This window comes from Podarcis muralis, chromosome 2 (assembly GCF_964188315.1).
Source record: "Podarcis muralis chromosome 2, rPodMur119.hap1.1, whole genome shotgun sequence".
NCBI classification, from domain to species: domain Eukaryota; kingdom Metazoa; phylum Chordata; class Lepidosauria; order Squamata; family Lacertidae; genus Podarcis; species Podarcis muralis.
In genome coordinates, this window is record NC_135656.1 from 88,476,182 (window position 1) to 88,498,714 (window position 22,533).

At 43.0% G+C, this 22,533-nt stretch overlaps 1 protein-coding gene across 4 annotated transcripts in view; it reads left to right on the forward strand.

Moving 5' to 3' along the window:
• The first annotated feature begins 8,243 nt into the window (after positions 1 to 8,243).
• The window catches only part of SRGAP3 (SLIT-ROBO Rho GTPase activating protein 3), a 185,674-nt gene continuing 171,384 nt past the window's right edge, over positions 8,244 to 22,533 (forward strand). For 2 of the 4 annotated variants that reach the window (XM_028719316.2, XM_028719317.2), the window contains exon 1: positions 8,249 to 9,164. In XM_028719316.2, the coding sequence (XP_028575149.2) occupies positions 9,098 to 9,164 (67 nt within the window). In that variant the 5' untranslated portion in view covers positions 8,249 to 9,097. Of the gene's footprint in view, positions 9,165 to 22,533 lie in introns of all 4 variants that reach the window. The other 2 variants (XR_003705358.2, XM_077925000.1) reach the window with 2 other exon arrangements.

Genomic DNA, 22,533 nt, shown 5'->3' on the forward strand with positions numbered 1-22,533 from the left:
ATAAAGACACACAGAAAGGAAGGTGTCTTCACTGGCCACTTCTGGCCTTAAAAGAGTAGCCAGTCCAATGAGGGAAACAGTTACACATCTTTCAAGAACAGCACTTGTAGAAATTAAATAAAACCACTGTTTTTATGACTCCTATATCTCTCCCCAGAGTCGTCCGCCACTGGACCTAACGGTCAGGGGTCCCTTTACTTTTACCTTTTATATTTCTCTTCTGAGGATGATTCTAGCGTCTTCCAGTGTCCATGGGGAACACTCCAACCACCACTTTTCCTTATTGCTGTATGATAGGTCCATCACGTTGGAGCTTTGATTGATGGACATTGAGAAGGTGATTAAAAGAAAGTATTCAGTCTCAAAAACAAATGCTGAAAGTTTTAAACTCCCAGTACATTTCTGAGCACAACTCAAAGTGTTGCTGCTGACCTTTAAAGCAGTAAATGGCCTTGACCCAGTATACCTGAAAGAGCGTCTCCACCCCATCGTTCAGCCTGGACACTGAGATCCAGCGCTGAGGGCCTTCTGGCGGTTCCCTTGCTGTGAGAAGTGAAGTTACAGGGCCCCAGGCAGAGGGCCTTCTCGGTAGTGGTGCCCGCCCTGTGGAACTCCCTCCCATCAGATGTCAAGGAAATAAACAAATATGTGACTTATAGAAGACATCTGAAGGTAGCCCTGTTTAGGGATGTTTTGTATTATATTTTTTATTATTATTATTATTATTATTATTATTATTATTATTATTATTGATATTTTGTTGGGAGCCGCCCAGATGGGTGGGGTATAAATAATATATTATTATTATTATTATTATTATTATTAAGCAATTAAGCCAGGGCTAAGTAGTCACAAGGGCTTTATTCACTCAACTGAAGACTGCAGTCCTGTGAATTAAATGTCTTAATAGGGCCAATTGACGGTATGTATGTATGTATGTATGTATGTATGTTGTTGTTGTTATTTGTTTCTATATTAATCACTTTACCCACATATCTCTAGGTCATACACAAAATGTAATAAAAGCAACACAGAAAATAGCAACAGATAAATTTAAAAATGATACCGAGTAGCCCTGCATGACACAGACCTATTCATACAGCTGGGGAAGCTTGTATATTCCTGAATTTAAAGGATGGCTGCTGGCGAATGGAGGTTTAAGAATGCCACCTAAAGGAGAAGACATAGGGCAGTACCTGTTCCCAGGTACTGTGCTGGGCGATGCTCATTGAGAAGGCAGGGAGGCCAACAATGGGTGGAACCAGAGCCAATTACAAGCAGAGCTAACTAATTCGAGTTTTGTCCCCATTCTCCTCCCTGCTATGTTGTACAAGGCAACGCCAAGATTGAGAAGGAGGCTGGCTCCTGGGACACACAGACTTTGCTCTGATCTAGTGGGATTCTTTCTATATTCTTACTATCATACTTATTGCCTTTGAATCAAGGTGCTTAGTGCTGTTGTAGAAGAGTGAAGATACAGTTGGGCTACCCATCGACTGACTTAAATCTTATGACGATTCACAGTTAAAAGCAATGGAAAAAGAAAAGGCTTTAATGCTAGTGTTAGGTGTTCCTGAGTACTCAGACACAATTCTCCTGTTATTTGCATAACTAGCCAGCGTTATAGTGGAAGCCCTAACTAAGCCTTCAGCAAGCCTTGACCTAGAAATGACTTGTCAGGCAACATAGCTTTGTGTAGGTGGAAAGAACACAAGGAGCTCCCTTATATGGAGACAGAAAAATGATCTGTTTAACCCAGCATTGTCTACGTGGAGTGGTAGCTGCTCTCTAATGTCTTTGAAAAGACGTCTGCTCTAGTGCTTGTAGTTGAGATCCTTTCATAGAGATTATTTTTTTTTCTTGCAAAGCAGAGCAGGGCTATCCTACAATAGCCTGATCCTTGAGGTCTGATCTGATGAAGGAATGGACAAACAAAACTGGTGAAATAACCAATCTTCATCACAGGACCCAACTTCCTTCCTTTCTGCTATTACTATAGTGTTTTGCAATACCACCGTTGTTCTTTGATTTCCCTATTATATCGCAGAGGCAAAGATTAAGCAAAAATACTATTGAGAATTTACAGACTTAGAGAAGGAGAGAATCAAGTCCATTGCCATCAATGGGATGCATGAGAAGTTGCATCTTAATATCAGTGCTGGAGAGCTAAGGCATTGCAAAAGCATTTATCTTGGATAGGGTCTCCCACATTTTTAACCTGTCCCATCCTGTGCTAATATATTAATTCTGTCTCCCATCCAGTACTGCCTTAGTTGTCACAGTCTGCTGTTCTCTCCATTTCTAAAATTGCTATTTGGCAATGTGAATATGGTGCAGGTAATCTTTACCATATCATAGTTGAGACCCACATAGTGAAGAGTGGGATATAAATTTCTATCCAAAAAATTAAACAAACAAAACTGAATCGGGTTTGTGATCCATTCAGGCCAAGCTATTAACTCTGATTCTCCAGCTCTATAGGGTCTTGCACGCAAATATTTCTCATGCCTTAAACCTGGAGTCAGTACATGTGAAATAATCAGGTTGCCAGAGTCCGTCATTCTCTAATTCAGAAAAAGAATTTGTTCAGCTTGCAATGCTTTGTTATATATATTTTGTATTGAGCTATTTCCTCTCAAAGTTATGTTTCATTTTGGTTACACCTGCGCATATGCAGTCAGCATTCATCACATCACTTGCCTAGCCAGTTGATCTGTAGATGTATGTGCAACATTTTATTAAATGGAAACTCCCTTGCTCTTACTGAGGCTATGTACACGTCAGTGACTTAAAATGCTGCAAGGTTCTTTCCTCCTGCTACATTTCAAACTGCATTTTTTACATTGCTATACACACCAGCGATGGAACAGGGATGTCTTCACCCAATACGTACTACCTAATTTGTTTCCGTGTGTCTGCAACCTCTTGAAGGCTCAGTGAAGCTGTCATCTACACATGTGCGATGGCTGTCTCAAATGTACACACTTCATCTTAACCATGGGTGAATCTAGGCACAGGTTAAAAACGCTATAAGTAAGTCAGAAATTAAATCGTTACCCAAAAAAAAAGCCTATGTAAAAATATAATAGAAATTCCTTTTTGCTCTCTGACGCCACCTGACGTTGCATGTTTTATAATGCATTCAAAACGTATTATTGTGATGAATGTAGCTGAGTCACACGGCTTGTTTTCACATTGGATGAAAGCTGGTTAGTGGGCAAAGGCATCAAACAGGAGTATTTCTCAAGAAACTGCAGGCTACAAATGGATTGCAGCTAATGTCATGTGTGTTTTGGCTTCAAATGCCACTGATGGGAGCAGATTGGAGCCATAGTAAACAGTAATCTATGCACAGCCTCTTTGCTGTGAAACTATGTGAACGTCAAAGCCAGCTGTATTGTAAGAGCATGGGCAAAAGTTATTGAATGCTAAACCCCTTGTTCTCACTGAAACTATCTTTGATTGCTATGAAACTATATGAATGAACTACAAAGCCAGCTCCTTTGTAGAACTACAAAGTTCCTTCATGTTTACCATTCTCGATGAAACTCTTATTTATTGTTGTGAACTACGTGACCAGACCACTCAACTAAACAGCCTTTTTGTCTGGTGCATATCTTCACTGTTGTGGTTAGTTCTTTCAGTTCTTTCTTATGCACATTTTTTGTTTCCTATCTACATGTTAAACCCTCTTCAAGTCCTGCATATGTTTGTTTTTGTTGGCGGTGTGCTGTGTTTGTGTGGAGCTGATTTTCCAAGCATCTCTCTGCCAAAGCTGGTGCTGAGAACTACAATTCCCAGCGAGCAGTATGATAAGGTGAAATGAATGTGCTCATGCCAGAATTGCAAGCTGGACGAGAACCTTTAAAAAACAGGAAAGTTTCTGGGTTCGTTTCCCCCCTCCTCCCTCCCAACCCCCTTCCATCTCATTTTCTTATTCAAAGTCTATGCCTAAATGTGCTGATGGTGCTACATGTTCTTAATTTGGAAGCTACTCTAATTTTTTAAGCTGCCTGGCTTTGATATATTCCCAAATACGTACAGGAAAGCTTTTTCTCTGTCACACCTTAATGCCTTACCTTCAAAAATTTCAAAAGGGTGCATATAACACAATTCCTGTAAATGACAGATACTGCCCTTGTAATAACTAAGAGGTGGAGTCAGTTTTTCTTTTTAAAAGCAGTTTATATCAGGAAACACTGATATACAGTGTGATATAACACTGTTATTACACAGTCCCTTCCAGGGCAATCTCCTGAGTCTCTTGTCTATCATTTCATTGGGTGGAGGAGTACATTTTTTAATTATTAAGCAAGTTGTAAAATTTCTTAACAGTGCAGGCTATTGAGAGGAATCAAACGCATCCATTCTTAAGGAAATCAGCCCTGAGTGCTCACTGGAAGGACAGATTGTGAAGCTGAGGCTCCAGTACTTTGGCCACCTCATGAGAAGAGAAGACTCCCTGGAGAAGACACTGATGCTGGGAAAGATGGAGGGCACAAGGAGAAGGGGGCGACAGAGAACGAGATGGTTGGATAGTGTTTTCGAGGTTACCAGCATGAGTTTGACCAAACTGCGGGAGGTAGTGGAGGACAGAGGTGCCTGGCGTGCTCTGGTCCATGGGGTCACGAAGAGTCGGACACGACTAAACGACTAAACAACAACAACAACAAAAGAACCCAACCCTCACCAGCCACAGGCAGGGATGATCTGGTGAGAGGGATGACTCCTGCCCCTGGAAAGAAGCAAAAGGCTTCAGCAGACCATCATCCTCAAGTAGATTAGATGTGTATTCTGTTGTAAGCTGAGAAAAGCAACTTATATATATATATATATTACAGTATTGTACACTGCTCTGGAAGCCTTTTTTTTTAAGAGAAGGGTAAAAATACTTCAAATAAAAGAATATCTTTTCCCCCCTGGACACTCACCATGAAAGCTCATAACTGCTGAGTTGATTTGAAGTTCACCCAACATTAAGGGTGCTTCCACACTAGGTGTTAAATGTGGGATTGCCACACTTCACTCAATACAGTGCATCCACACAGCACTGTTTTCCTATCATTGTGAACCTGTATGTTCCCTGTGGTCCTTCCATCTTTTCTCAGGCTGCATAAATACTTCTAAGAGAAACAGAAGGGTTGTGCAGTCACCACAGTTGTAGATAGGTACCTTCAGCATGTTTTTAAAAGGGTGGGCTTTGGACATGGGCACTACAGTGGTACCTCTGGTTACATATGCTTCAGGTTACAGACTCCGCTAACCCAGAAATAGTGCTTCAGGTTAAGAACGTTGCTTCAGGATAAGAACAGAAATTGTGCTCCGGCGGCGTGGCGGCAGCAGGAGACCCCATTAGCTAAAGTGGTGCTTCAGGTTAAGAACAGTTTCAGGTTAAAAATGGACCTCCAGAACGAATTAAGTACTTAACCTGAGGTACCACTGTAATGGACACACATTAATTATGACATTTGTGGTGAGTGATGTTTTACTGTCCCCTTTTTGTTATTTTAATTAAGAAATGTAATTAACTTTTCCTAGTAAACATATGAAGACACAGAATACATTACTCCAGAGGAGTTTGCAGTATGTGATCAGACTCTTCCACCTGTACACATTTGGTTATTATATTCGGGGTCTATGATTTTCCATGTCTGGCTTAGTTTTTATGAAGCAACATCACTTTCCTGCTCTTTGTAATAATTAATATTCAGCATACATTATAGTGAGGATGGAGGTGGAAGGAGGAAGATGGCATTGTAATTCAAAATGACCACAAATGCAAACAAACACAGTAGCAATGGATAGCTTATAAATGCATGTATGCCTGTCTGCCTTCCTGGAATACATTTCACATGTTGGATACCATCCAAAAGAGTTAAGTGTGCATAAATTTTCCTTTAAAATCAAATGATCATTCATATGTGCTTCACTGCTTAATATTTTTAAATCTTTAATAATTATTCAAAATTTCCATTGCACTTTTGAATTTAAAGTGTCTTAAAATGATTTCACTTATCCTGACAGCATAAATAAGTGTAAGTTGTAATTGTGCAGGAATAAATTGTCCCGGGGTGGTTGGAAGAACTAAATAGCTGTACATTTAAGGCACATTTAAAGCACATGACTTCTCCCAAAGAATCCTGGGAACTGTGGTTTTTAAAGAGACCTGGGAATTGTAGCTCTTTGAGGGGTAAACTACAATACAGTGGTACCTCGGGTTATGAACTTAATTCATTCCAGAAGTCTCTGTCCTTAACCTGAAGCGTTCTTAACCCAAGGTGCGCCTTCCCTACATAGGCCTCCCGCGGCCCCAAAAACAGATTGTGCTCGTATCCCGGGGCAAAGTTCACAACCCGGGACACCTACTTCCGGGTTTGTGGGGTTCATAACCTGAAGCGTTCGAAAGCAGGACTGTTCGTAACACGAGGTACCACTGTACCCAGGATCATTTGGAGTGTGAATGCACTTTAAATGTATGGTGTGTACACAAAGGTCCTCATGGCTGCAATCCTATGCAGGGAGTAAATTCCATCAAACACAGTGAAATTCACTTCTGTGTATCACTGTGGAAGCACAAGAGTCGCACATGATTAATTTCTGAAAGTGTGTAGTCCCAGTGGAGAGAGGGTTGCCCTTGCATCTGGGTTCAAATGACACTTCTTCCTTGGACTCATTATATGGCCTGAAGTAATTCACTGGGTGCTTCCAGATGCCCAGCTTAATGAGCATTCTTCCTGATTTATTTGAGGGGAGTCTAGATTACATTGGGTCCGAACAAGTGTTATTCCCCCATTTTCCAGTGTGTTTTCCCATCACTTTATTACCAAAAGCCTGTTGGGGAAGTGGTTTTGCTGTGCAAGACCTCCTAATCGAGTATAATTGCAAAACCTCATTATTTACCAGTATGTGATTGAATCCCACCCCAAAATATCAATAGTCTGGAAGCACCCAGTTTCTTAACTTCAGTTTTCTGTGTGCAATACAGTGGTACCTCAGGTTACATACGCTTCAGGTTACAGACGCTTCAGGTTACAGACTCCGCTCACCAAGAAATAGTACCTCGGGTTAAGAACTTTGCTTCAGGATGAGAACAGAAATCGTGCGGTGGCTGCGTGGCAGCAGCGGGAGGCCCCATTAGCTAAAGTGGTGCTTCAGTTTAAGAACAGTTTCAGGTTAAGAGCGGACCTCCGGAATGAATTAAGTACTTAACCTGAGGTACCACTGTATAGGTATAGCAAGCAAGGCTGCAATCTTATTCACATGGAGGTAAGTGGCACTGTATTCACTGGTGCTTACTTTGAGGATTATACTGTAAGACAGCAATTCTGCCTGTGGGCTTCCTGTGGGATCAAATGGGTCTTTGGCTAGATCCAGCACGACCCTTTTTGCATTCTTTAGCCTATTTACCAGGGGTGGTAAACTTGTGCTTCACAGGCCAGATCCATCCAGCTGAGGTACGCCAAAGGCCCGGCAGCCCCTCGCTCCGCAAAATCAGGCATTTCTTCGACACCCTCTGGCACCAGATTGGTCAGGTAACACAGGAAATAAGGAAGACCCACTAAACTTTGCAGGGCTTACTTCTCAGCAAGCATGCCCACGTCCGCACTGTGGATCTGCTGCATTGTCAATAACTTACAGCGCCAATAGTGGGCACCCATTGCCAGAATAGGGATGGAGGGGCGGGACAAAAAATGCCAAGAACCACCCGCAGCAAGCAGTGTGGAAGCTAACGTGCCAAGCGTGCACCCGGAAAAGCTGACGACTGCTTGCGATCGCAGCTTCCTACCTGGAACCACCTATAGGGCAAAGCAACACAGAATTTGATTTCGCCCTCCCTCCCCTCGCCCTAAACTTTGCACGAAGCTTACTTGGAAACTGTTACGTTGCTCGGTGCTAAAAAAAAATAAATCCTGTCAAATAGTGAGATCAAGTCAATTCCTTAAAATGTAAATCATTCTAGACCCAATTTGCCTCGAATTTACCCGTCCCTCCAAATCTTTTATTTCCGCAGGAGAGGAGGCCAGGCGCTGCTGTGAGACAGGACTGCTCCCGCAGATCCCCCCCCCCCCGCTTGCACGTTTTTGTTTGTTTGTTTTGCTTTGCTGGCGGGGCTGCTGCCGATTTCCCTGCCCCTTGCAGTGAGCCGAAGCGCCCTGCAGGCTGCAAAGTGCCCGTTGTTACAAAATGCGGGAGGCGGGGCCTTGCCTGCGCGTGACGTGGAGCGAACTTAATTCAAGCCCGCAGTCAAAAGCAGCTCCGTGCACCGGCGCCGCAGAGCGGAGCCAATGCATTCGCAGCAGCCAAACTAACTTCGGGCGCTCGCTCCCCCCCATCCCCACCCCTCGCCGCCTGTCACCTTCCCCGTTCGGCATCGGGAGCCTCGAGCCTGCTTGGAAAGGGGGGGCGTGTGTGTCTGTGGGTCGAGGCGGAGCCGGGGATGCGATCCCCGTTTGCAACCTGACCTTCCCTTGGATTACAGCCAGAGAGCTTTTCACGCCGCTCCTCCTTGCTCTGGGTTTGCCTGCATGCTAAGGAAGGAGGAACCTTTGCGTGTGCTGCTGCTGCTGCTTTTTCTCCTCTGATCTGCCCCTCCCCTCCTCTGCTTCCAGGGCTTGGCTGTGTATTTATTTATTGATTGATTTATTGGATCGCCGCCTTCTCTTTCTTTTTTTTAAATTGTCCTCTCCAACACAGAACGTCTCTTTGAAGGCTACTTGGGTGCAGGTGACACACCCTCCTCCTCCTCCTCCCTCTCTCCCCCCACCCGCACCCCCGGCGCTTCATTCACTCCTCTTGTTAGTACAAGGGCAATAGCTGTAGATTATTGGATCTGCCCGGTTCTTCTTCTTCCTCTTCTTCTCTGAAGCTGCTACTGCTTGATCGCCGGTCGCGGAAGGCAAATGCCGGGGAAGGGAGCGAAGAAGAGAAGCTGTGTTGTCTTTGCAGCAAAGTGAAAAACGGAGAAGGCTGCAAAGCTGATCCGGCGGAGCAGACCAAGCCGAGGGAGAGACTTTCTGCTCCTCCTAAAAGAAAATATAAGAGGAGAGGAGGGTGGGGAAAAAAATAATCCTTGGGATCTTGGTAGATCTTCCCGAAGATGTCATCTCAAGCAAAGTTCAAGAAAGACAAAGAGATCATAGCAGAATATGAAACTCAAGTAAAAGGTGAGTGGAAGCTGTACCTCTCTCTCTCTCTCTCTCTCTCTCTCTCTCTCACTCTCTCTCTCTCACTTTCACCCGGTTCCCTTTCCTCCCCTCCCCCAGCCTCCCCCCCTCCTTTCTCTCCTGCCGCCCTCCCATTTTCATTGTTATAAATCTTATTATGCACCGCTAATCTTATTGTGAAAGCCCTTGCCTTGTCCGAGCAAGCCCTGGCTGCCGATGGCTCGCTTTTGTGGACGGCAGAGGTCGTGCGGTTGTGGGGTGGGGGGTGGGAATCGCGGTGGGGGTAGTAAAAGCTGCATTGCAGTTGTGTGAATGGTGGCTTTTTAGCAGTCTCGGTTCAGAGTAAGAGCCTCACTTAAAAAAAAAGGAAAAGTAAGAAATCTTCACCACGGCGAGGTCTGGAGCCTTCTCGCGAAATCGCTTGATAAATGGTGCCTTCCTTCGATTAAAGCCCCATTTCGGTGTAGGCGGGGGCACCCATCTGTATATAACCGATATGTATGTGGCTGGCTAGATATGCATTTGCATAGATGGAGTATGTAGGCGTCGATTTATATATATGTGTGTGTGTATATCTCCCATATGTAGAATGATGCTTCTTGATGTGGTGCCTTTTACACCACATCAAATAGCATTTAAGAGGAAAGCATCTGCATGTCTTCATATGCCTGTGTCTTAAGCCTATCTTTTATTTATTTTTAAAAACTACACAGAGCACCCCCCCCTTTCGTTGCCTTCCTTAGCTCTTAGGTTACACAACCCAGGGGAATGGGTAGGGCTGAGGACAAGCAATCTCAGCTGATCGGTGCTGGAGGCTCTGCACAGGGAGGAAGGAAGCTTGGGTATCTGTTCTGCTTCCACACCAGTACCTAGGGATGACACACCCTTGGATGAAGGTTCGGCTCTAATCTGGTGGGATCCGGCCTGTTGTTTCTGCCACAGCCTCATCTCTCTCCTCTTGTCCGTTAAGCAACACCGCGAAGTGCAACATAAAACCCACGCACCACATTGCATTCTTGGTTTTTATCAAGCATTTAGAAAAACAGAACTCTCTTCCTTCTCATTCATTGATAAAATCAAAGCCCATTAGCAGTATAAACGTGAAACATGGTGCGGACTTCACCCCACACATTGTAGTGTTTACTATGGGACTGACATGACATGAAGTATCAGTGTTTACGTCTGTTTTGCTAATCCATGGATTACTGATGGACTGATGCTGAAAGGGCAAGTAGTCTGGTTAGCTTTGCATGTGCATGTTCAGTGCTGAATGGTGAGTAGTGCCAGCAAAAGATTTGGGGGTGGGGGTGTTTGATGGCAAAGTTAATGGTGAGCTCTACCATCTGCACCAACCATTGGTGCTCCTCCTGTGATTGTGACATAATGTCATAAGACGATATGTATGCTAATTATCAAGTAGTTAGATTTTGTTTTGCTTTTTTGGAAGCCTACATTACATTGTGTGTGTGTGTGTAAGGACTTAATAAAGTACTAGAAAACAACTTTCAAGGTGGTGCGTGTCGATTACGTTATTCGTTCTAGCCCATCCTTCAGTAAATGGTCATTGGGTGGCCTTTGAAAATATTAGTTTCATGCAGTATATGTTCACATAATAAAATAAAACTAAAATATATATATTTTAATCTGTAAATAAAATCATATGACACATATAGGCATGGAAGTACCAAAGTAAAACCAAGAGAAGACTATCTGTGTAAGCACCACAGTCCTTGTAATGAAGAGTTTTGGATGTTATCCAGCTAAGTCACACATGAAATAGACCCACCCAATCAAATGACTTAAGCGTATTGATTTCAGTGGCTCTAACAGAGCAGATCCATACTCCGATTAACATTGGGTATCACCCTCTGTGATGGGAAGGTTGGCATTAGACTAGACCATTTTACAGATATTTGAGTCTCTAGGGCTGCAGTTTGATATCCCTTGCCAAAATAGACAGGATGAAATCTGGGAACTCTTGCATGTTGGTGGAAATTTTCCCATTAACTTCAATAGAGGCAAGATCTGACAGATTAAAATGAAAGAGAACATATTATCCCATATAATTGTTCTTGGATATCCTGTAGTAGTTCCTACAGGAAACTTCTTAATCTGCTGCTGTTGCCATAATGTTGTGTTTTAGTCAGCGGTTATTTCATTGTTAGTAGTCGAGTAGCTTGCAGTGTTCCTTCCTGTGTGTGTGTGTGTGTGTGTGTGTGTGTGTGAGAGAGAGAGAGAGAGAGAGAGAGAGAGAGAGAGAGAGTTCTAAAAGGGCTATGTAGCTTTAAGACTAGGGATAGCTATGGGGATCTGGTCTTTCCTCTGTTAAATACAGTTAAATTTTATATTGAGAAGAAACACTTTCAAATTTATTTCCTCTTCCCAGAGCACACTTGGAAAGCTTCTGAATAAAAATAATCAGAATGTACACACTAAGCACAATATTAATTGTAGCACCGAATTAAAACCTGGGAACCCTTTTGAGCAGCAGAATTAAGACTGGTTGAGTCACCTTCAAGGTGAGTTCCACCCCATCATCTCCCAGATGCTTTTAAGCAGGAGAGGGGAACCTTTTCCACCCCAACTCTATATGCCAGCCATGGGCGTGGTCAGAGGCAGAAGGAGGCGGGGCAGCAGAGGTGATTATTACCTTTCCAGCTCCCAGCCATGCAACAGTCAGACGTGTCTTTACCCCATGTCTCTACTCAGGCAACCAAAGTGTTATCAGAGTTTAAGGGCACATCCTAGCCTGCCAAAGTACTCAAGGCATGAGGATAGCCAGGAATTATGTTGGAGGGGTATCAGGTTTTGTGTTGTTGTTTTTTTTTGGGGGAGAACCTCAGTTACCGTATTTTTCTGTGTATAAGATGCTCCCATGTATAAGACATCCCCTATTTTTTGGGACTCCAAATTAAGAAAACACCCCTCAACACTACCCGTGTATAAGACGAACTCCAATTTTAAACCTAAGGTTTTGATGAAAAAACCTAGCCTTATACACAGAAAAATACGGTAGTTATTTTGTATTGATTTACTTGATGGGGTTGGCAGCTGCCCCTCCCTATCCCCTCTTGGCTACACCCATGACTTGAGGGCATGGACACAGCCTAGGGAAGGCTGGGGGGCAGGTGGTATGACATGGGTCGAATCCTGAGAGCTGAATGGATTCCTGCGTTGCATGAGGTTGGATTAGAAGATCCTTGGGTTCCCTTCCAACGCTATCATTCTATGAATGGAGAGATCTGGAGGGTCTTGTTTCTCCCCTGGCCCTAAGGCTCCCCATCCCTACTTTAAATAGATCCATTCTGCTTCTTGGATCATTGTCAGACCTTCTGAAATGGGGTATTTTTGGGACTGGGAATTGATCTTTGGTCTTGTGTATCTGTTTGTTGTATTCGGCATTTTCGGTCTTAAGTGCTTCGCTTTGAACAGTGATGCAACTGTCACAACACATGCTGCTGTATGCTAATTGTCAGCCGTTTGTGTATAATTTGGGCAATTTTCATATTATCGTGCCCTGGATTTAAATAGTTGCAGTACATACTAACTCGGGGCTGGTGCTCTGCCGTAAAGCTGGCTCTTGATCTAAATAGCCACTCCCAGTTGAAGACGAGCCAGTTGGCAACCAAAGGGGAGTGCTTACAGTGGTGTTCCCAGGGTACATGAGGCAGGACTTGCTAACTGTGAAGGCAACTTGCTGCTTGAGTCAGGATCACATGATCTACATGGATGGTGTTTTGCTGGTGGGCCTGATGTGAGGGCTTCAGTTCCTGCAGCAAGTTGTCCTAAATCAGAGGTGGCTAACCAGAACTGGTTGGGAGTCCCAGGCAGTGGGCTGGGATGATCACAGTTGAGCTATACCTGTCCTACATTATACAGCATTTGCTATCACCCATGGCAAGTTTTGGACATCTCCTGCTCTATATACCAGTGGGTCTGTAATATGGTTCACAGAATGTGGCCTCATCCCTTATCCTTCAACCTTTTATTGCTATGGGCTGCTCCAAAACTCTTTCCGATGTTCACTCATTTTGATCATCCAAGACTTCTCTTTCCTATTTCCTCTTCCAGATAAAAGAATGCATTTCTGCTGTTGGGTCATTGCACTGGGTCTTTTTATTTACTTAATGTGTCTCTCGTCTTTGTATCTGAGCTGGCGTTCAGATGACAAGAAACCCCAAGCATTTTGCTAAGAGAGCTGACTTGGCAGAGTATTTAATTCTTGAACTGAACATAAGAAGATGCCTGCAAGATTAGATCAATGATCCAGCCGTTTCCAACAGTGGTTTCCAACAGTGGTCAACGAGATGTCTCTGGAAAGCCCACGAGCAGGATGTGAAGGTGGGAGGGGCTGTGGAACAGCTGAAGTATTTTGTGGCAGGTCCCAAAGATTGTACATGCTTTTGGAATGTGAGAAAAGGGGGCTTCTGTATCTTCAGTTGCCTTCTCTGGAAGGAGAATGTTTCTGACAAGTGTGAGAAAATGCTAACTAGATGCCGTCACCTGTAGCACTTGGATTCCCTATTGTGGCTGCTGTTAGTTTGTGAATAACTTTGCTTTATTTTTGTAGTGTTAGTAGAATCTGACAAGTCCAGCTGTTCATCCTAGGGTAATGGGCAGTACAGGTGATATGCTTTGGGGGGAGGCTTGCTGAGAGGGGCTGAATTCTACAAGTGCCTTCTACTATTTTGTGGCCTTTGGTTTCATTGTGACTAGTGGCTGGAGGTAGGGGGAAGGCAGGTGATAATTTACTTCTTTACAAGCCACTCTTCCAGAGTTAACCCTCCCAAGTTGACTCACAATACTTTAAGATAACATTTCACTATGAAATATTGTAACCCATAAAACTGCCATCTGAAAATATTATGATAGCAGCAGAAAATTGTTTATATCATTAAATATCAGTTTCAGTAGAAACAAGGGCATTTTTTTCCAAGGCAGCCATTGAATACAGAGCATTAAAATGTCAGTTAAAAGCAGTTGGAGGTGGATTTCAAAGTCCATTTTAAAATTTGTCAGTGTGGGGGCACTGTAAAGCTCCGTAAAGAGTGTGGATCATGGTGACCAGGCTGTGAGTCCTGGAATACCTGCTCTGTGCCTTGCAGGCCAATTCCCCCCTGGCCTGGGAGGGCAGAGCCCTGACTGACTCCAGCTGCAAAAGCTGAGGCTGTTGAACAGAATCTTGGACTGAGGTATTGGTTGGGGATTTTTGTTGGGGGAGGTTGTTGCTGTTCATTTTTTGTATATTTATTTCGGATTTTAAGATTTGTGTAGAAGTGGTTCAGTTTGGTTGTTTGCTTTTTGATGTCTTGCTTTTTGTTTATGTCTGCTTTTCTGTGTTTGCAGTAATGTAGTTTTTTATATGTTGTTTGTCCACTTTGTATGCTGCCTTTCCAAAGCCAAAACCATGCTCAATTAAAATGATTGATTGATTGAATCATTTCAAGGAATAGGCACTCCTTGCCACTGAGGGTATAGTGACAAAGTGAAACACAGGCTGGAATTCCAGGCTGATCTTTCAGAAGGAGTGCAATCCTCTCCAGAACAGGATGACTACCTAATTTCGGGACATGAGAACCACCATCTACAGCATTTCTATCTTACTGAGATTCAGCTTCAGATTATTGGCTCTCAGTCAACCTAGTATTGCTTCCAGACATTCGTCAAGCACCTGCACAACATTTATGGATCGTTGCCTTGGACTGAATCCTAGGAAAGGTATGCTAGTATTGAACTGACAACTGTCAATTCACTCGTAAATAGATATGTGGCTCATAGCTTGGGGTAAGTACAGGTTGTTTTACATGTTACAAAATGGTCACATGGAAGGCATGTGCAGATATTGGTGTATTACCTGCATGTCATTATGTCTTATGACCCTGCATTGGTGCATGTGAGCTTATTGCGTTCTGTGGTATGAGCTGGGCAAAGTATATTGTGGTTTGTACTAGGTAAAGACAAATTTCTGCATGAAGTTGTTCTCTGTGTAGGAATTTATAACATGGAGCAATGGTTCCTTAGTGTCAACATGCTCTCCAGTCTTGTACTTTCGGAAAGTAGTGTCTGTTGCACATACATGTGAGGGAACTTTTAAGCTGTGACAACGGGTGATTTCAGTTCACAGCTGCTGTTACTGTGCACCCGTCTGATCATTATTTTTGCAGTGGGGATTGGCACCCTGTGGCAATTGTGCATTGTTCTAGCCATGTCATGAAGCAGAACTTGCTGCATGAATTGAGGCCATGAGGATTCAATGGGTTTCTTCAGTCCTGGCTGCTACTGATGTAAATCAAGAGCAGGGAATCCACGTAGCATAGTCTGCTGTTTGAATTTGATCCTTCACAATACGGTTGGGGTGAGAGAAACTTCCCTTGAAGATGTCAGGATGCAAATAGTCTAAACTAGCTATAGTCTAAACTTTGTTAAACTGTACAGGTGCCTCTAGCACAAGGTGCCTTGTTTGCCCACACACCCAAAATTGTTGTGTGGGTGACATTCAGTTTTGGTTACAGTTATACCATACATTTTAATTATTCTAATGGCACTTTTAACAGTCATAAAAATCCTGGAAACTGTAGTTCATGCTTGTTTGTTTTTAAAAACAAGTAATTTAAGTTTTTCATGCAAACGAGTCTAACACTAACAATAAAAAATAGTGAAGGTACAAAAATATAGGCCGGCATTCATTTTCCATTGCATGATAATGAGCTTGTGTATAGAATATGTATATTCACAATTGTTTTTCCATCCTAACAAGTCTTTCCAGATTTCACCATTTGTCTGTGGTGTCTTTGTTGTTGTCATCAGGTCTTGTGTCCATCTTATAAATCCATGCCATTGGATGGCGAAATCATCGTTGTTTAAGGGTGCTGGGAGTTATAGCTCTGTAAGGTCAGCACCCTGAACAAACTACAGTCCCTAAGATTCTTGGTGTGTGTGTGTGCCACAATCATTCAAGTGGTATAAGAGTGCTTTAGATGCATGATGCGGATGTAACCTTTCTTGCATGGAGGTGGATGTAGATTAACGCAGAAGGGAACCAGGCTCAGTACAGTGGACTAGATTAGTAGATGATCAGATTCTCACCTGCTGTGTGATTCTAAGCCTGTAAGCATAAAATAGCTAATTGCTCTGTTCCTAATGCTCACAAGGTGGCTTTTAAGATGAAGTGAAATGTAACGGCGCCTGGAAATTGTCAAAGAAATAGTTTGGGGAGGATTGTTTGTGTAATGGCTTTTGATCATGGTGTTATAAAACTCTGCACCAAATTACAGAGTAGCTGATTATTCCAGGCAGTGAGCAATCCAGCATCGAAAACGAAGACCTGGAAAGGAAAGCTTTTAATTGTTCCTTCCTGAAAAGGGCATGTTTTGCGCTTATTTACCTCTTTGCATCAATACAAGATGATATATGTTGCATTAATGAAATGTATAAGCTAATGATAACATAATGCTGAGAGCCAGGAATGGTCTGTGCATCTAAAATTGCAAGATGCTTTACCAGGTCAGCTACTGGGAGCTCAGAGAACGAAGCTTAATTTGGAGATGGCAGGGTTGAGGTTGCGCTGACAATTGCTGATTGGAGGCGAGCCACTATTAAATTGAAGAAGTTGGGAAAGCACTGGAACATGAGGCTGGGAACATGAGCCAAATGGGAGCCATGGGTCAAGAACTCAAAGAACCAGAGCCAACAGAGGCTGAAATTTAGGATTAATGGGGGCTGTGTGGTGGTGGCTGAAAGCGTAAGTGGCATTGCTTGTTCACTTGCCTTCCCCTGCAAGATCAGGCCACCCCAAAATGGATGTGACATTTGCACTGAGGGTTCCTGCCATCTTCTTAATGTGTAGTTCTTTGTAAAGCCTGGAATTGTCACCTGATTGAAGAAATTGCAGTTAGTTGACCAGCAGAGGCATACCCAGGGGCTGGCAAAACTGGCCCCCGCTAGCAGTGTAGGCCCATGGGTGGGGGAGCAAAAATCACCTATCAGGCGTTGGAGTCTTCGTGCAACACCTGGAGCGTCCCCTTGGCTCAACACTAGAACACCTGCTTTGTCGGTGGAAGGAATCTGCCAGGATCTCCAGCAGGAAAAGGTGTTGGGATAGAAAGGGGTCCTTGAAGCAGCTTCCAGGCAGAGAGCAACATGGGCACCCCATCCAGCCCTGGTGCGTTCCTCTTGTCCAGGCAACCTCATCTGCTTCTCAGTTGTTGTTTTTGTGGGCTTGGTCAATGTAGACAATACTGGGCAAGATGGACCAATGGCCTGACTCTATATAAGGCAGCTTCCTATGTTTTACATTTACTCCTGAATGTGGCTACATAACTTGGTTCTGAAGCAAGAAGCATTTTTTTAAAGATGACTTACAGATGTAGACCAACATTAGAATGGTCATTTCCTTCTGTATGTGAAAGAAGGTGATGTATCTTTAAAGGCAGCACTCGCAGTTTGTGATTTTGAAAATAAGTACTTCTGCCAGTTATGAAGCAATTTTTTAAACATTTAGTAGAATCTATGGGGAAAGTGTCCCCTAAATACTGTTTTGCAATCTGTTAGACTCATATTAATTTCAAATTTTTCAGTCCTACTAGTTTTGGCTTTAGCCAACTGGAAACAATAGAATGGAATGGAGCAGGGGCTGTAGGCCGAGGTGTGATAAGACAGAACTAGGCCTAGAATAAAATGAGGTCAGATATTAAATAATGGACATGATATGGGGTGCCAAGTTGACCAGCGTCTTTGGACAGCAGCAGTGTTGTAATGGCAGCAGTTCTCTTTTCTGTGTTTTCTGTATGGTTTCTTTCCTCTGAAGGCCTAAACTGAAAATAATACTTTTGCCAAAACTTGACAGCATTATAATCTCTAGTAAGTCCTACAAATGCCAGCTCAAGTCTGGGACTCAAACCATCTGGTTCATAGGTGGCGTTCTGTCCTGCATTTGGAACAGTTTAGGCCAGTTGTGGTTCTGTATTTCTTCTGTTGGCTGCTGTAGTTCATAACAGATTGATAGGTGGGATATAAATATGAACCTATTTTTCAAGGCAGTTAGTATTTGGGGGAAAAGCCTTCTCTTTGCAATCTTGAACATTCAAGAAAGGGGTCCAAAAACCTTTACAGTGGTACCTCGCAAGACGAATGCCTCGCAAGACAAAAAACTCGCTAGACGAAAGGGTTTTTTGTTTTTTGAGCTGCTTCGCAAGACGATTTTCCCTATGGGCTTGCTTCGCAAGACGGAAACGTCTTGCAAGTTTGTTTCCTTTTTCTTAACACCGTTAATACAGTTGCGACTTGACTTCGAGGAGCAACTCATAGAACTCGGTGTGGTAGCCTTTTTTGAGGTTTTTAAAGACTTTGGTGATTTTTGAAGCTTTTCCAAAACTTTCCCGACCCTGTGCTTCGCAAGACGAAAAAAATCGCAAGACGACAAAACTCGCGGAACGAATTAATTTCGTCTTGCGAGGCACCACTGTAGTTAAAAGCCCTCTTGCCTTTTGAAGTTCTGACAGCAGTGATGGCAGCCTTCCAACCCCATGGTCTAAAATTGATAACACACCCCCACATTATACTTCCCAGCCCTTGTTTCAAAGTACTGCTTTAGCCAAAAGCTCTTTGAAAGCCAGTGTGAGTGGTGTTATGGTGTCTTTTTGTCTGTACCAGATTGTATCTCTAAACTGGGTGTTTCCCTTAAAAATTTGTCATCTTAAACTCCTCAAGGGCCATAGCTCAGTAGTAGAGCATCTCTTTCATATGCAGAATGTCCCAGGTTCCATCCTTAGCATCGTAGGGCTGGGATAGAATCCTGCCTGAAGAGCTGCTCTTGGTATCAACAATACTGAGCTAGATAGGCCAGTGGTTTGACTCGGTATAAGGCAGCTTCCTATGTTCACCTCTAGGTTAAAAGATAAAGGGTTGTTTGAAGATAATTCTGAAGATTTGTATCTAGCACATTTTTTATGAGAAGTGAGATGCTGGTGCTCATATCTTGATAAAAGTGCTATGGATACTAGCACAAAATGGTTACCATGGGCAGCAAAAAATGTGGAGGTACTGTCACACACAAGAATAACACTCTATACAGATCATGCTTAGGTCTCAGTTACAGACTCTCTAAAAAGAATGACTCCTCCAAAATGAAGTAGGCTAGTAAGGAGGAAGGGAGGGGGAGAGAAATCTAATAGAAACAGCATGTTGGCAGTAGAACAGCTGACATACGAAAATGATAATGAGAGAAAATTGAAGAGGCATGTCCCCCTGTACTAGGGATGGGGCTCAACATCTGAGCAGAAGGCTGCAATGTCTTGCAGAATGCTAGATCAAAATGAGAGGTTTGGTAAACAGAAGTTTGCACATTATTTCCAGGAGAGAAATATGCCTGGCTGGCTTGAGATAAAGGCAATGTAGATGGAAGGTATCTGCCCCAAAAGGAGAAATCTAGTACAGAGTAGGTGACAGCCAGCATGCATACATTCAAAAACATGCACGCACTCCATGCATTTTATTACAGTGGAAGGCTCCAAGGCATTCAATAGGCTCTGACAAATATTATGGCTATATTAAATGGTGGTTTTTTGATCCATTGTATCAGGGGCTATAAGGAGGGAGCTTAAGTGTGAATCTGTGCTCTGTAATCCATTAACCATCAAGTGATAAACTAGACTATAAACAGAAAACCCCCACAGAGCAATTGACGGCACACTTAGTGCAGCCAGATCCAAACATGAAAAGATACCATTATGAAACAGATGTGGAACATTCTCTGAGGTATTCTGTGAGAGTCCTTTAGCTTTCTCTCCTCCCCAGTTTTCTCTTTTAACAAGGACATCTGCAAACCCTCAAGTGTATTACCTGAATACAGAAGGTACACTGAAAATGTACATACACACTCCTGTTTTTCTTGAAAAAGGGGTGCCGGAACTCTCCATGAATGCCTCCGTTGTTCTCTGATAATGGCAATGGTGCCCACCTGAGAGGTGCCAGAACAGAATTCTCTTGAGTTCTGGCTGGGGAAAAAGCTACACACACAGTCAGTACTTAAAGGAGTTCAACTGTTTCTGTGTAGCACATTGCCTAAATTCAGCTGAGGTTCTCCCACAATAAACAATGGGAAATCCTTACCTTCCAACTGCTGGTATGACAGATCGGAAGTCTTTAGCAAATACTGCTTGCCTCCAGTTTCAGGAAACAGCATTTGATTTCTGTAGGTTGGGTACTCCTTCCTCTGATCCCATCTTGAATCCAAGATGGCTAAGAGGAGGCCAAAGGGTGTTAAAATGTTCTCTTAGCAGGGTTGGAAGGGGATGGATAGCAGAAAATGAAAGGACAGTCTCCCCTAAACCCTGATCAATGATCAAAATCTGCAGGAGAGACTTTGAGAAGAACAAAATTGATTCGACCAAAATTTTGTGAAATTATCTCAGTAATTTGAGAACAGATTCTTTCATAAAAAGCCCCCAGATTCTGTTTGTTTGAATGGTTTCACTCATTAGTCAGCAAATTTACTTGGGATTGGGGCTGGGCAAAACCGCTGAGTCTAAACCTTGCCGATCAGAAGGTTGGTGGTTCGAATCCCCGCGACAGATGAGCTCCTGTTGCTCGGTCCCTGCTCCTGCCAACCTAGCAGTTTGAAAGCATGCCAAAAAGTGCAAGTAGATAACCAGGTACCGCTCCAATGGGAAGGTAAATGGCGTTTCCATGCACTTCTCTGGTTTTGGTGTTCCATAGTGCCAGAAGCGGCCTGTAAAGTGAGATGAGCGCCACAACCCCAGCGTCGTCTGCGACTGGACTTAACTGTCAGGGGTCCTTTACCTTTACCTTTTTAGGGCTGGGCAAATCTGTCACTTATGGTTTCTCTCTTTCTCATTTTTCCAATTTTGAGTTGAGTTCTCCACATTTCCGCAACAGTTTATGAATTGTTTTTTTGAAGTCCTCATGAAAATTGACCAGCATTTTAGTGTGAGTTTCTGTTAATATACATTTTCATATGCAGTTTTGCCTTACGTACATATTTCTGCAAATCATATTTCTTTAATTATATTTTCCAAAATGTTTATTTGTGTACATGTTCACTAACATATGCAGCTGTATATGCATTTACCTTAGTACACATTGCTTGTTCTAGAGAACTGCATTGCATAATTTGGAGAAGTCTGCAATTTGAAGGGTCACTGTGCTTTGCAAAGAGCGAACTGGGTAGATTTGCCTTTAGATACTATCTGAACCCAATCTTTCGCTCCCATCCCTCCTTGGCAGTTAGTCACGTAACGTTGGAATCCAGTGAGACTTGCTTCTGATTAATAACAAACCCGCGTATGTCTAATATCTGTTTCTCCCCTACCTGCCGTACCCCCCAAAAACATGGGACATTTGGATGTGCATTCAAATAAAACATCTTTGGAATTTTTGTAAGACGTGCTCATCAAAAAGGAAGGGAAAAAAGAAAGAAATCCATCTGTAAAAACATATTTCTTAGCAGTTGAGGTTTAAAAATAACTGTACTGCAACTCTTGGAAAAAATGAGCTGCTCTATGGGTCCTGTGCCCACTCTGGCTGTTCTCATTTGCACCTTTCCTGCAGATATTCATTCAGCTGATGCCCACCCTAGCAGTAGCCCCCAGTGTGTGACGAAGGAGGCAGACATTTTTATGGTGGCAGTCATTATTAAAAAAATGACCTCAGAACAGGCTTTGTTTGTTTTTGGAAAAATGAAATTCTAGGCACTTGGATCCCCTCCCCCAAAAGAATTTTGTGTCTCCATCAAAAAGAAGCAGCCAATTTTCAATGTAGATGAAACTTCTCAAAAATACCGTTGTCTGCATGTACTTTTGTAAACATTTGTCCATTTGGCATAGACCTGGAGTGAACTTGCCATTTTGTGTACTCAAGTGCTAACGTTCAAACCCTGACAGATCTCTGACTCTCCTCATTCATTAGAAAAGTCACAGACAGTGAAACACAGCCTCCTTTCAGAGGTGGACAGTGCAGCCACATCATTACTTCTGATGGCTTTAATGGGATTTATGTAGTTCCACTATTAAACACCCACTAAAGCCATTATCCAGGAACTTCTGCCAGGCCGACTAAAGCATTTCTAAGAGAGCTGATATGTAAGAAAGAAAAGAGCACAACTTCTGTCTATTTTTTTAGATGGACCAGGGTGCTTGTCTTTGGTGGGTTGGTGAAGAATATTTGTGAAGTTTATTTAGTTGCTTGCACTCTGAATAAGAAGAATGGATCTCGAGTAGCAGGGAGCTCAGTCTTTCATGCCACACTGTGCTAAAAGGACTAGAAAGGAGCAAGAACCGGTGTGTTCATGTGGTCCAAATAAGTCATAGTTTGAGTTACCATTATATGTGGATGAGGCCAGTGTAAGTGAGAA